Below are 15,700 nucleotides of genomic sequence, written 5' to 3' on the forward strand. Positions count from 1 at the left end.
TGACGGTCATCGTGTTATGTGAAAGTATAATCAATCCTAAAAAGAAAAGATACTGGCTGTTCTTGCATATTCCAGATAAGATCCTGGTTACTTCATCTAAACAAACAGTAGGTTACTATCACAGCTGCGTTAATGATATATTATACAAATAGAAGTCCCTAGTTATATATTATTACAGTTTATCTACTGTATATATATCCAAGTAATGTAATTGGCCATAGAAATACAGGCTGCAGATGAAATTTTTTAATGCTTCATAAATCATAGAACATAAAATGTTTAATTTAGTTCCATTTTTTGTCTTCTGTATTATACAGTATGGTTAAGTATTGTCACTTTTTAATAAACAGGTTGGGCACTGACTAAGAAGTTAAAGGTTCAATAACCACTGAAAACATGATAGCTATTTAAATGGTGTCCTATAAATTTATAACCTGAAATTCTAAAAATATTTGATACAGAATAGTATATAAAGATAACATGCATAATGCATCACTGGTGTGGTACTTGTCTCTTGGTAATTTGAATATACCGGTATTTTATAAAACTAATAAGTATTTAAAGGAATCATTTGGCAAACCTTGTAAAAAGTTTTATAAACCAAGGTACAATAATATAGCAATCTGCTCTTTTTAAAACTTGCAATTACCATTTTTCTAGGTTCATCCCTCTGACACCTAAAAGCAGTCTCTCTTGTTTTTTGTATCCTTATTTAACTGAAAACCTTGGAAACATTTACATAATGGTTATGAATAAATTCGTCATTTCATGAACATGAAGAAATTTAGTTTTAACCTTGGGTAGCAACAATTCTGTTTTCATATCTTGTCTCCCAACATAACTGCTTAGGCAACCTCTTCAACATTTGTTTTGAAGCCAACACACCATAACACACAATGTTCATTAAAGAAATACCAAATCTTGAGAAAATTTTTCTTCAATATCCAGTACATTATATCAACATCAATATTATCAATCAACTGGTATCCATTACAAGACACTATTAACTGCATGCAGTTAAATAGTATAGTGTACATAAATACTGCAATTTATTGCATGTCTTTGTCTTATCACTGCTGCTGAATTAATCTTTCATGCTGCAAAATAACAAGTGAATTTCTTCACAGTTCTTACCAGGTATGAAAATTGTGTTGTCTTCATGAGATGGACGTCTAAAATTCATAAATTTACAAAGTTATTTAAAACAATCATAAATATAAATACTATACCATATATTCTTATTTACATCTGTTATTTTCATTTAGTATAATTTGACCCCAACTTCAAATAGAGCTAAAGTCTTGAAACATAAAACCACTGTGAGCAAGAGGGGCCCTTTAGGAACAAACTCTTCACGGAAGAATTTTTTTAAATTCTTGGGCTATACTGTACTTTACTGTAAAGCATGTAGTCTTATTCTATAGGAATTATGCATTCATCCCCTAAGTAAGTTACAGTAAAACATTTTTCCACAAATAATGATTTCCCATGTAATTCTATGAACAAAATAAAATATTTTCTTGAATACAGTATAGTAAAAGTTGTAACCAAGATTCAGTATTTCAGCCCAACTAAAATAAGAATAAATTGCAATATATTAGATTTTACAAATACTTTTTAAAAAGTTACTTAAATGTTTCACAATAAAATAGAGAATGTTATCACAAATGTTAAATTTGTAGAAAATTACTATTGTTTATAGCCCATTATAAAAAAAAAAATTAGGTATAAATATTAAGGGTTACAATTATATATCTGTATGCATTAGAGGTAGTCCCAGCAAACCATGCACCCAATGAAAATTTTTTATACAAATTCAGTAGGTGGATTTAAATTTTTTTTCTCCCAAAAAATTTAATTGAAGGAAAGGATTGGAAGGCAACAAAATGATGATATGCAAAGGCATCAACTTAGTGGAGGCTTGACAATTTTTTTTCTCATTAAGCTTACATAAAGAATTCTAGTGTATGTCTCCCTTATGCTCACTTGTGCATGGTTGCCAGTTACCTGGAAATGTCAACTGATTTCTCACGAATTGCTATAATAAGCGGTCTGATTTCTACACCCTGATAGGGTGTATTAGAATAAAATTGAAGCAAAAAATTGTTCTGCAATGATGCGGTTTAAAAATATTAAAAAGCATTGATTTACTAATGCACTCTTGTATAAAGAAAGCAGACATGTTAAACAAGTGTTCCTTTTGAACTATACATATGCTAAAATAAAAACTAACAGGAAATACCTGTATAGGTCAAATCAATATTCTCATAGGTTATAAATATGAACTCTATGAAACCACATAGTGGTTGTCAAAGTGGGTAACTAGGACATTTCTGGAAATCAGAGGGGATCTGAAATGTATTAATTTGGTCTTATGGACTACCTGTATTGAACAAAAGGAACTAGCATACGTAATTGAAAATCATAAAAATTCAAGACCATGCACCTCAACTTAAACTACTCTTTCACTCATGTTCATGTTATATAAATACAAGTCAAATTGATGACTTCTACCGTACTAATAAATATTTCTTTAAAGATAAAAGTTTTACCAAAAGTGTATGAAGAATTACTTTTGCTAGTGGCATAAACTTCCTTTACTAATCAAGAAATACTGTAATGGCAAGGCAAAATGTTACACTCTTGATGAGCAAAGACATTTGTAAATAACCGCACGAAGACTTGCTTATATGAAATGGACGAATGCAAACCCACCCATGAGAGTAATGTTATCCTTAAACCATAAGAGAAAAATGATATAATCTATGCAAAGTTGAATGCTATGAAAACTACATCAAACAATGAATATGACTGATGAAAGATGAGCTAACTCTTCAACCAACATACACAAATTTTGTACACTTAATGGCTGTCAAACTACACAAATTACTCTTCAGAAGTGCCATCATGTAAGGCTGAGCCTACATTGTATATCACTTGTACAACATCACCACCTACATTAATTAGGCACTGACCCTGAAAAGAAAAATAGGCATGAATGAAAACAGGAAAATTCATAAGTATACAGTACATTACTTGTAAATATTGTACCTGTACCTATAAGTAACGTTTTGTTAGCTCAAAATATAATTTTTGGGGAGAAAACAATTAGACCCAATTTCACTAATTTGAGGAAAATTCCCACACAAATAATCAGAAACGTATGCCTTAAAACCTACAGTCAAGATGGAATCAACATGTTCTTAATAAGACCAAGAAAATGTTTCTAATATCTCAGAGCAGTAACTGAAGCCAGAGACCTTTGAGAACCTTTTTAGCTTAATCTTCTATTCAAAGCTAGGCAATACTTATTGCATATCATAAAATGATCATCTACCAGTGACTCTGGCCAACTAAATCTCTGTTTTTCAGTCAGTTTTTCTATCTCCAAAACATAAGAGAACTAAGTGGATGACCCTGGGCCTAAGTGTTTTTTAGTTAGTTTTTTTAGCTAAGTGGATGACCCTGGCCAACTCAATCAGTGTTTTTCAGTCAGTTTTTCTAACAATCTCCAAAACATAAGAGCTAAGTGAATGACTCTGGCCTACTCAGTGTTTCTTCAGTCATTTTTTTGTAACAGCCTACTCAATCAGTGTTTTTCTTTATAACAATTTCGAAGACATAATACAGTAGAGCTAAGTGGATGACTCTGGCCTACTCGATCAGTGTTTTTCAGTCAGGTTTTTTAACACCCTACAAAACATAATAGAGCTAAGTGAATGACCCTGGCCCACTCAGGGTCTTTCATTCAGTTTTTTAACAATCTCCAAAATGCAATAGAGCTGAGGGGATGTAAAAGGATACATAACCTATTAGAAAGTAATTTGATTTAGGGCCAAAAATTTTATTTTCATTAGTAAAATAAATTTTTGAATATACTTACCCGATGATCATGTAGCTGTCAACTCCGTTGCCCGACAGAAATCTACGGTCGGGATACGCCAGCGATCGCTATCCAGGTGGGGGTGTACACAACAGCGCCATCTGTGAGTAGGTACTCAAGTACTTCTTGTCAACAAGAACTCAATTTTCTCCTCGGTCCACTGGTTCTCTATGGGGAGGAAGGGCGGGTTCTTTAATTCATGATCATCGGGTAAGTATATTCAAAAATTTATTTTACTAATGAAAATAACATTTTTCAATATTAATCTTACCCGATGATCATGTAGCTGATTCACACCCAGGGTGGTGGGTGGAGACCAGCATACATGTTAACAAAGAAGCTAAGTATCCCGTATTTCATTTTATCAGTTATTTAAAATAACAAACATAAAATAAATAAGTACCTGGTAAGGAAGTCGACTTGAACTATTACTCTGCCTTTTTTAAGTACGTCTTCCTTACTGAGCCTAGCGGTCCTCTTAGGATGCTGAACGACTCCTAGGTGCTGAAGTATAAAGGGCTGCAACCCATACTAAAGGACCTCATCACAACCTCTAACCTAGGCGCTTCTCAAGAAAGAATTTGACCACCCGCCAAATCAACCAGGATGCGGAAGGCTTCTTAGCCGACCGTACAACCAAAAGAACAACAATAAAAAGTATTCAAGAGAAAGGTTAAAAAGGTTATGGGATTAAGGGAATGTAGTGGCTGAGCCCTCACCTACTACTGCACTCGCTGCTACGAATGGTCCCAGGGTGTAGCAGTTCTCGTAAAGAGACTGGACATCTTTGAGATAGAATGATGCGAACACTGACTTGCTTCTCCAATAGGTTGCATCCATAACACTCTGCAGAGAACGGTTCTGTTTGAAGGCCACTGAAGTAGCAACAGCTCTCACTTCATGTGTCCTTACCTTCAGCAAAGCAAGGTCTTCTTCCTTCAGATGAGAATGTGCTTCTCTAATCAGAAGCCTGATGTAGTAAGAAACTGCGTTCTTAGACATCGGTAGAGAAGGCTTCTTGATAGCACACCATAAAGCTTCTGATTGTCCTTGTAATGGCTTTGACCTTCTTAAATAGTACCTAAGAGCTCTAACTGGGCAAAGTACTCTCTCTAGTTCGTTCCCCACCAAGTTGGACAGGCTTGGGATCTCGAACGACTTAGGCCAAGGACGGGAAGGAAGCTCGTTTTTAGCCAAAAAACCGAGCTGCAAGGAACATGTAGCCGTTTCAGATGTGAAACCTATGTTCCTGCTGAAGGCGTGGATCTCACTTACTCTTTTAGCTGTTGCTAAGCACACGAGGAAAAGAGTTTTTAATGTGAGGTCCTTAAAAGAGGCTGATTGGAGCGGTTCAAATCTTGATGACATTAGGAACCTTAAAACCACGTCTAGATTCCAGCCTGGAGTGGACAACCGACGTTCCTTTGAGGTCTCAAAAGACCTAAGGAGGTCCTGTAGATCTTTGTTGGTGGAAAGATCCAAACCTCTGTGGCGGAATACCGCTGCCAACATACTTCTGTAACCCTTGATCGTAGGAGCTGATAGGGATCTAACGTTCCTTAGATGTAACAGGAAGTCAGCAATCTGGGTTACAGTGGTACTGGTTGAGGAAACTGCATTGGCCTTGCACCAGCTTCGGAAGACTTCCCATTTAGACTGATAGACTCTGAGAGTGGATGTCCTCCTTGCTCTGGCAATCGCTCTGGCTGCCTCCTTCGAAAAGCCTCTAGCTCTTGAGAGTCTTTCGATAGTCTGAAGGCAGTCAGACGAAGAGCGTGGAGGTTTGGGTGTACCTTCTTTACGTGAGGTTGACGCAGAAGGTCCACTCTTAGAGGAAGAGTCCTGGGAACGTCGACTAGCCATTGCAGTACCTCGGTGAACCATTCTCTCGCGGGCCAGAGGGGAGCAACCAACGTCAGCCGTGTCCCTTTGTGAGAGGCGAACTTCTGAAGTACCCTGTTGACAATCTTGAACGGCGGGAACGCATACAGGTCGAGATGGGACCAATCCAGCAGAAAGGCATCCACATGAACTGCTGCTGGGTCTGGAATCGGAGAACAATACATAGGGAGCCTCTTGGTCATCGAGGTAGCGAATAGATCTATGGTTGGCTGACCCCACAGGGCCCATAGTCTGCTGCAAACATTCTTGTGAAGGGTCCACTCTGTGGGGATGACCTGACCCTTCCGGCTGAGGCGATCTGCCATGACATTCATATCGCCCTGAATGAACCTCGTTACCAGCGTAAGCTTTCGATCTTTTGACCAAATGAGGAGGTCCCTTGCGATCTCGAACAACTTCCTCGAATGAGTCCCTCCCTGCTTGGAGATGTAAGCCAAGGCTGTGGTGTTGTCGGAGTTCACCTCCACCACCTTGTTTAGCTGGAGGGACTTGAAGTTTATCAAGGCCAGATGAACCGCCAACAACTCCTTGCAATTGATGTGAAGTGTCCTTTGCTCCTGATTCCATGTGCCCGAGCATTCCTGTCCGTCCAGTGTCGCACCCCAGCCCGTGTCCGATGCGTCCGAGAAGAGACGGTGGTCGGGGGTCTGAACAGCCAGTGGTAGACCTTCCTTGAGAAGAATGCTGTTCTTCCACCACGTTAGAGTAGACCTCATCTCTTCGGAAACAGGAACTGAGACCGTCTCTAGCGTCATGTCCTTTATCCAGTGAGCAGCTAGGGTGGCCGGACAGTTGCGTCCCAGACATTTGCGTATCGGACATTTGCGTCCCGAACATTTGCGTACCGGGACATTTGCGTACCAGGACATTTGTGTACCGGGACAATTGTATTCCTGGACATTTGTGTACCTGGACATATAAGTATCCGAAATATTTTGAATTTATCATATTTTAAAATCTCTCTCTCTCTCTCTCTCTCTCTCTCTCTCTCTCTCTCTCTCTCTCTCTCTCTCTCTCTCTCTCCTGGACATATAAGTATCCGAAATCTTTTGAATTTATCATATTTCAAAATCTCTCTCTCTCTCTCTCTCTCTCTCTCTCTCTCTCTCTCTCTCTCCTGGACATATAAGTATCCGAAATATTTTGAATTTACCATATTTTAAAATCTCTCTCTCTCTCTCTCTCTCTCTCTCTCTCTCTCTCTCTCTCTCTCTCTCTCTCTCTCTCTCTCTCTCTCCTCAGTAACACCTTACCTTTATATATAAACCCAAGAATTGTTTGGTATAGAAATTCACTCATTAATACCTTAAGTAACTTTAAACAAGCTGAAAGGTAGTTTACCAGAAATAAAAAAAAAAATATTTTCTAAAGCAGGAGAAAAATAAGCTAGCAATTCTAGTTCTCGCCAGCAGTGCGTAACACAAACATCTATTGGTATTAGTATTTTATATATTTCGAAACTCGGAACCCATGGCTATTCCACTAGTGGAAAAATATTCTCCTGAAAACAAGAATAATTTCTTAAAATGTATATTCATACATTCTGAATTATCTGTTCAACTTGTAATACCCCTCTTAAACAAAAATAAAATTACAATTCCATCGAATCTATTTCTTTCATCCCTTAATAATTGCTTTTTCATATGTAGTTTGATATTTGAAAATAATCTGGGTACACAAATGTCCAGGGACAAAGATGTCCAGGTACACAAATGTCCAGGACGCAAATGTCCGGTACGCAAATGTCCGGGACGCAAATGTCCGGGACGCAACTGTCCTAAAACCAGCAGCTAGATGATACTGAAGGGGGCGGAGGTGGAGTCTCCCTAACTCGATGAACAGGGCCAGCGATGAAAGTGTCCCTGTTAGACTCATCCACTGCCTGACTGAACATCGGTTCCTTCTCAGCATGCTCTGGATGCATTCTAGGGCTTGATTGATCCTTGGGGCCGACGGAAAAGCCCGAAAAGCTCGACTCTGAATCTCCATACCCAGGTAGACGATGGTCTGGGATGGGACGAGCTGGGACTTCTCTATATTGACCAGGAGGCCCAGTTCCTTGGTCAGATCCATAGTCCATCTGAGATTCTCCAGACAGCGACGACTTGTTGGAGCTCTTAAAAGCCAGTCGTCTAAATAGAGGGAGGCTCTGATGTCTGCCAAGTGAAGGAATTTCGCAGTATATTCCTCATCAGTCTGGTAAACACAAGAGGTGCCGTGCTTAGGCCAAAGCACAGGGCTTGGAACTGGTACACAACCTTTCCAAAGACGAACCTTAGTAAAGGTTGGGAGTCTGGATGGATGGGGACGTGAAAGTACGCGTCTTTCAGGTCTAACGAGACCATCCAGTCCTCCTGCCTGACCGCTGCTAGGACCGACTTCGTCGTCTCCATCGTAAACGTCTGCTTGGTGACAAAAGCATTGAGAGCACTGACGTCCAGCACCGGTCTCCAACCTCCTGTCTTCTTGGCTACCAGGAAGAGACGGTTGTAAAAGCCCGGGGATTGATGATCCCGGACTATGACCACCGCTTCCTTTTGTAGCAAGAGCGACACCTCTTGTTGCAACGCTAGCCTCTTGTCCTTCTCCTTGTAGTTGGGAGAGAGGTTGATGGGAGACGTAGCTAGAGGGGGACTGCGGCAGAACGGAATTCTGTATCCCTCCCTTAGCCACTTCACAGACTGAGCGTCTGCACCTCTGCTCTCCCAAGCTTGCCAGAAGGTCTTGAGTCTGGCTCTTACTGCTGTCTGGAGAGGAAGGCAGTCAGAACTTGCCTTTTGCGGACTTGGAACCCTTCTTGGACTTGCCACGGTGACTGTCTGCACGGGTACCTCCTCTGCTGGAGGCTCTGCCACGAAAGGGCGGGATGAACCTAGATGCAGGTGTGTCAACTGCTGCAGGGCGGAAGGGTCTAGGCACGGAAGGTAAGGTTTTAGCCTTACGTGCGGAAGATGCCATAAGATCATGAGTATCCTTCTGGATAAGCGAGGCAGCCATCCCCTTAATCAGCTCCTCCGGAAACAGACACTTGGAGAGAGGAGCAAACAACAACTCTGACTTCTGGCAAGGAGTGATACCAGCCGATAAGAAGGAGCAAAGATGTTCTCTCTTCTTAAGGACTCCTGACACATACGAAGCCGCAAGTTCACCAGACCCATCCCGAATTGCTTTGTCCATGCTAGACATGATCAGCATGGCCGAGTCCTTATCTGAAGGGGAAGTCTTCCTGCTTAAGGCTCCCAAACACCAATCGAGGAAGTTGAATATCTCGAAGGCACGAAAGACTCCCTTCAACAGATGATCTAAATCAGAAAAGGACCAGCAGATCTTCGAACGTCTCATAGCCAACCTGCGGGGAGAGTCAACCAGACTTGAGAAGTCGCCCTGGGCAGAGGCAGGAACTCCCAAGCCGGGTTCCTCTCCCGTGGCATACCAGACGCTCGACTTAGAAGCAAGCTTGGTAGGAGGAAAGACGAAAGAAGTCTTTCCCAGTTGCTTCTTGGAATGCAACCACTCTCCCATAACCCTCAAAGCTCTCTTAGATGATCTGGCGAGAACAAGCTTGGTGAAGGCAGGCGCAGCAGACTGCATGCCCAGAGCAAACTCGGAGGGAGGAGAACGAGGGGTTGCAGACACAAACTGCTCAGGATACAAGTCCCTGAACAAGGCAAGGACTTTACGAAAGTCTAAGGAGGGAGGCGTAGACTTGGGCCCTTCAAAATCAGAGTGAGGTTCATCCAGATGTGCAGCTTCGTCATCCGATACACCATCATCCGAAAGCTGAGTTGTAAGTGGCAAAGGTAGAGCAGAAAGCTGAACGGCTGAATCCGGCAGTACGGGTGCATGCGTACCTGCGGATCCAACATCATGCCGCTGCTGGTCGGTCTGCGAGCTGGCAACAACAAAAGCAGAGGGCTGGTGTGTGGGAGGGGCTGCGGAGGGTTGAGGAGCATGCGGTATGGTATGCAGAGCATGCTGTAAGGTATGCGGCTCATGCTGCATGGTATGCGGAGCATGCTGTAAGGTATGCAGAGCATGCTGCATGGGCTGCGGAGAATGCCGCATAGTGCTGGAACCCGGCAGCTCTACAGAACCTTCCCACTGCTGATGCGGTAGCTCACGCATGTTAGCAGATGGTGCAGCAAGAACATGCGTCTGGCAGGGAGGACTGCGCATCGGTGGTGGAGCTCTCACAGGTGGAGTGTGGGAGCAGGCAGCCGCAGTATCTGCTGAGCGCACAACCTCGGCGGGTTGTAGGTTAACAGGAGCAGTGCTAACCTTCTCAGCATGATACTCCTGCATGAATGCCGCAAGCTGAGACTGCATAGTCTGCAGCATGGACCACTTAGGGTCTACTGTGGTTGGAGCAACAACAGACGGAGCAGTAGCCTGTTGAGGGACCACTCTACCTCTCTTGGGAGGTGTGCAGTCATCAGATGACTGCGGCGAGTCCGAACTAACCCAGTGGCTACACCTGGGCCGTTGGACTCGCTCGGAAGGGACCTTACGTTTGAGCGGTCGTGAGACCTTGGTCCACCGTTTCCTCCTGGAAACTTCTTCCACAGACGAGGAATGTAAGGGCTCATTCGTCTGTATGTGGATGGGACGATCCTTAACAGATACGTCCGCAACCACTGAGGATACATCCGTGCGCCGATCAAGGCCTGCCGAACCCTTTGGTCCTTCGACATTGCTTCTCCCCTGGGCTTGGGAGCTTGCAAGAGGTCCCGGACTGGGAGGACGACTGGCACGCACAGATGTACCCTCATGCGCAACACTGACACTGACACTTTGCACATCACTAGCACTAACACTTCCCACTGCACTTTTCGCTTTCAGCTCTCTGACATCTGCCAAGAGCTGATTACGGTCATTAGCCAATGACTCCACTTTGTCACCGAGAGCCTGAATGGCACGCAACATATCCGCCATTGCAGGCTGAGCACTCGTAGCAGGTTCGGGAGTCACCACCACAGGGGAAGGAAAAGGTTGAGGGGCATGGGGAGAGGAAAAATCCACAGAGCAAGAAGAACTCCTCCTATTTCTCTCCTTCTCTAACCTACGTGCATATCTAAGGAATTCGTTAAAATCGAATTCCGAAAGCCCAGCACATTCCCAACATCGATCTTCCAATTGACAGGATTTACCCCTACAATTGGAACATACGGTGTGAGGATCTATAGAGGCCTTCGGAAGACGCCTAGCACAAGTCCTAACGCTACACTGCCTGTACTTAGGTACTTGAGACTGGTCAGACATCTTGAATTTAGAAGTAGTCAAGGGGGGATTCCAAAATCTAGCAAAGTTCGTTAACAATTAATCCAAATTAATTCCAAAAGCTTGCTAAGCTAATGATAAAGCTTCCTGAATAGCGAAGGCTAAACTCTAGAGCAAATACATCACCAAATCGTGAACAATAACTCCAGAATCAACAGCGTATCCAAGTAGGTCTTGCCGGCGGCACGACAGAGGAAAAATTGAGTTCTTGTTGACAAGAAGTACTTGAGTACCTACTCACAGATGGCACTGTTGTGTACACCCCCACCTGGATAGCGATCGCTGGCGTATCCCGACCGTAGATTTCTGTCGGGCAACGGAGTTGACAGCTACATGATCATCGGGTAAGATTAATATTGAAAAACTTTCCATAAGACTAATAGTAGTTTTGAGCTTGTTAGTACTGCTCTGACATAATTAATAGTGTCATTAGCTTTACTGTATATATAGCACCAAATACCAGATGTGGTGTGCACCTGAAACTTTGTAAAGGAAGAGAAGAATGGTCACCAACTTATTTGACCTTAAGTGCTGAGGAGGAATGACGATGGGGATTGGGGAGATGTAGGGGTAGAGAGGGGGTATGTTGATGAAGGAGAGGTCTAATTGGTGAGGGATCTAGGGTCGTGGTTCAATCACGCCCCTGTTTTCTATACCGACACTCAAAGATTGAGCGAGCTGGGTTTATTCCTGGCATTCCATGCATCTCTTTTTCTCTGGTATATTCAGCAATAACTATGCCTTAGAAATGGTGCTAGAGGAGCATTTCACTAGGCGACACAGGTCCCTCGCCCAGAAATAGATTTTTCCTTCGTCAAAATCCCTTATATGAACCAGTCTGGACAATTGTAGGTGCCTCCATCAGCATGGTATAACCTTAGTGCAGATTTGGAGTTGATATAAAATTCATCTTGGTACCCTAGTCCTGAAAGAAGTACCGAGTTCCTAATGAGTCTGGAAGCTCTGCCATTTGTAGCTAATGTAGTTTTCTGTTATAATACAAAGCCAATATCAATGATTACAAAACTGACAATTTGTAGTTCAATCATTAGTTTCATCCTTAGGTGCAAGAGTTGATGGATATCTCTGTAGCACAGCACTGTATACAGTACTAGGTCTAAGCAATTACCAGACTTGTAAGAATTAATTGATTCCCCTGTTGCCTGAGATTGAACAGTACCTGCAGAACAAGGGCTAGAGTTTAAGGACCTTCTAATCCTTGACAAAGCTCCCGGACATCCACCATCTACCTAGGTTGTGCAAGACCATGTGGATGTATTCTTTCCTCTTAAAACCATATCAATAATCTAGCCGATGGGCAAAGGGGTCATTAAGAACTTCAAGGCTCATTACAGCAAGAGTGTTATGATGAGATCTAATCATCCATGGATGATGATCCCAACCTGAAAGTAAATACAGTACTGGAAGTTTCACTATTACTGTACAAACTGCCTGTCTGTGGTAGAAGACTCCTTCAAAGACATGAGGGCACAAATGGTAAATGACTAGTGGAAACATCTGTGGCCTGACAACGGACGGACTTCAAGTGGTTAGGTCCTGACGATGCACTTAATGAGACAGTTAGAAAGATAATGGTTTCCAGGAAGTGGGTGAATACTAAGTTTTGGAGTTGCTTGCAGAGTAAGAGGCTGAAATAACCTTGGAAAATTTTGCTTTACTGGTTCACTCAAATGATAAATAAAGTGACAAATAAAAAATACAGCATCACAATAAAAAAATTAGGCATATGGTGGAAAGAGAAATACCGTCTACAGCATTGACCAGTCTATGGTCTATGGTACGGACCTTGAAGTTCATGGGTACCATGGATAAGGCTTTTGCTCCAGACAAGAATATCGCTGAGGATATGAAGTGGAAGAGAAAGCAGTTGCCCATCACAATGTCTTTTAGCCCACGACGGAAAGTACCTCTTCCAGCCACCGAATCCTGAGGACCATGGACCCTTTCTTCAACCCCAGTGAAATTTCACAGTAGTGATGATGATGATGTAAACAAACAGGTACAGTAAGGTATTTTTCAGTATTTTTAGAGCTCGTGAGGTTATAATATTACATACTGTAATAAACTTTGAAAAAATCAACATTATCCGACGGGAATTTAATTTTAATATTTTTGTTTGTTGACAGCAATGATGATAAGTCTTCTTGAGAGTTGTCCTATTATATAGTTACGTCCCTTCATCGTTCATCTATTGGTAATTGCACAGCTTTTCATCCTCATCCACTTCACGCAATACAGTAACCTGATCTCTTTGCGGCATAAGAAATAAGTTACTCATATGTTCATGAACATTCATTACCTTCCTTGTTTTTCTTGTGTGCTATACTGTACAGTATATCCCTTATATCAAAATAACAATAATCATATTTAACAATATTATTATGATAGATCTAATTATGATACAAAGAGAGAGTAGCAAACATAATTATTTCTGGTTCCTAATATCTCTCCAATCACTAAAGTAAGCTCTTCTAAAGAATCTTGTATTACATGATGTGTAGATGGTGTGGCATATCGTATGATTCCCTTAAATCTTGATAGGGTGAATGGAGTTTCAACTAAAGTCGATCACTTGCATTATGTTTCAGATGAGTGGCTGCTCCGTTCACTTGCAAGCTCAGCCACTAGCTCATCACAGGTTAGTTCTAGTAGGGTAAATGTAGGCGCTAGTGCATATACTGTACTGGCAAGAAAGGTACTCTATAAACAAACCTGGAAATCTGCTGATTTTCTATCGGTTCAACCTGCAGTACAATAAGATGAAAAGGAAGTAAACACAGAGTGAGAAATTATCTTCTTTTCAAATTTTGTTACCTTATTGCTGAGAAATACCCCAAGAAGTTGATTAAGCTTATTCTTCCAAATCTGCAGAAGTAGCTACTTACAAGACTGTTTATATCCTTCAATTCACCACCTTTGTGGTGGATAGAATCAATAAATTGTCGTCTGATTAAAAAAAAAATGGCAATTCTGGCTCTTGTTTAGTCCTTCAGACTTCTAAAACAGAGACATGCTGACTTGTGTATAAGACTCATGAGCTGGCTAATCTTATCTTAGATTGTTTGTGGGTAACCAAGTAGGGAGTGTTCTTGAATCAGTTTCCTTTGCAGATTCTATAATAGGGATAACTTTTAGTCTCTTGAGAAGAAATATTTGCAAGACATCAAGATTTGAATTTAATTTTAGATGATTTGAACTGGCTAGCAATGGAACAGACATTTTACAATGTAATGATGAAAAAATGTATGTAAAACAAAATGGCTAATCATAGGCTGCTGATATCTGGAGGCTAATGTACATGAATAGCAAAAACTGTTTGCTTTCTTTTCGAATTTCTTTTCGCAAAAAAGGGCACATACCAATGCTTAAGCCCAGATCTTCCCCATCTGGGAAGACTTTTGTACATGAAAAGCACAAAAATAGCACTCTTCTTGAAGAAAAGCACATGCCAATGCTGGAATCTAGATCTCCCCCATACTTTTGGGACCTTATAAGATGGATCCTATGAGGCAATATCAGCCGTTGTATGTTTTGTGATTAAGAGATGACAGCAGGTAAGTGCATTTATGGTGGGGTAAGTTTCTAAGACACAAAAATAGGTGTTAATTTCTTCCCCTATTTTGGGGCCTGTGTTAGAAGTGGTAAAAATTGATAAAGTGGTTGCTCAATTAGACAGCATAACTCAAATTGATGTCTTGAGGTCTGTTTCTAGAAATACTCTTTTGATTCCTCATTTAAATTAAAGGTTTCAACCTCAGAAGAATTGTCAACAAGGAGCCCATTTAGTTCTACTGGCAGAATATCAGAAATCCATTACTGTATACTGTAGTACACATTCCATAAGGGTTGCCAAATGGACTTGAAAACCTTATCCAAGAACAATATGACAGTTGTTCCAAGTAAATTCCAGTTTGGGAGACTTTCCCCACTTAAGAAAGCATTCATCCAGATCTGTGGGTGCTAGCTGTGGTCAAAGAAGGTTATCATATTCAATCTGCAGGTGTAGCTGTGGTCAAAGAAGGTTACTACATTCCTCTTAACATCCAGTCCTCCCTTGTTAAAGAAACCAGTTCTTTATCTGAGCTTTCTCACCACTACAGTAAAAACTCAGATGTTGCAACTAGAGATTGTGAATCTTTCAAAGATGTGATAAAATAGATCATAAACCCCTCCCCAAGGTTTTACAAAAGGTTATTCCTAGTCCCAAGAACCTCAAGGGGTTGGAGGCTAGTTGTAGAGATCTCAGCCCTCAACAAGTTTACAGTCCTCACAAAGATTTTTATGGATACGCTTTCAGTTCTAGCAGCGATCAAGCAAAAACATGTTTTAAACAGGCCTCTCAGATTCATATTTTCACATTCTGATTCCACTCAATTCAAGGACATACCTTTATTTCATCAACGTGTCATAAGTTTGCCAACTCAAGTGCTGTGTTTTGGATTCAGGACAGCACCTCAGGTATTCACCAGAATGATGACCCCATCTCAAAATGATTAAGGTTGCTGGAACTACAGAGTGTTTGTACCTGAACAAGTGGCTAAATTTAATCGATTCATTTAAAAGGATTTAAGTTTAACAAGTGTGGATACTCAGGTTGTTGACTCAGGGGTCCTGGTC

At 41.4% G+C, this 15,700-nt stretch overlaps 1 protein-coding gene across 2 annotated transcripts in view; it reads right to left on the reverse strand.

The window, feature by feature from the left end:
* Positions 1–231: 231 nt before the first annotated feature.
* LOC137641604 (C2 domain-containing protein 5) overlaps positions 232–15,700 on the reverse strand; it is a 202,801-nt gene continuing 187,332 nt past the window's right edge. For both annotated transcript variants that reach the window (XM_068374324.1, XM_068374323.1), the window contains one exon: positions 232–2,976. In XM_068374324.1, the coding sequence (XP_068230425.1) occupies positions 2,887–2,976 (90 nt within the window). In that variant the 3' untranslated portion in view covers positions 232–2,886. The remainder of the gene's footprint in view (positions 2,977–15,700) is intronic.

The sequence above is a fragment of the Palaemon carinicauda genome, chromosome 5, assembly GCF_036898095.1.
Source record: "Palaemon carinicauda isolate YSFRI2023 chromosome 5, ASM3689809v2, whole genome shotgun sequence".
NCBI classification, from domain to species: Eukaryota; Metazoa; Arthropoda; class Malacostraca; order Decapoda; family Palaemonidae; genus Palaemon; species Palaemon carinicauda.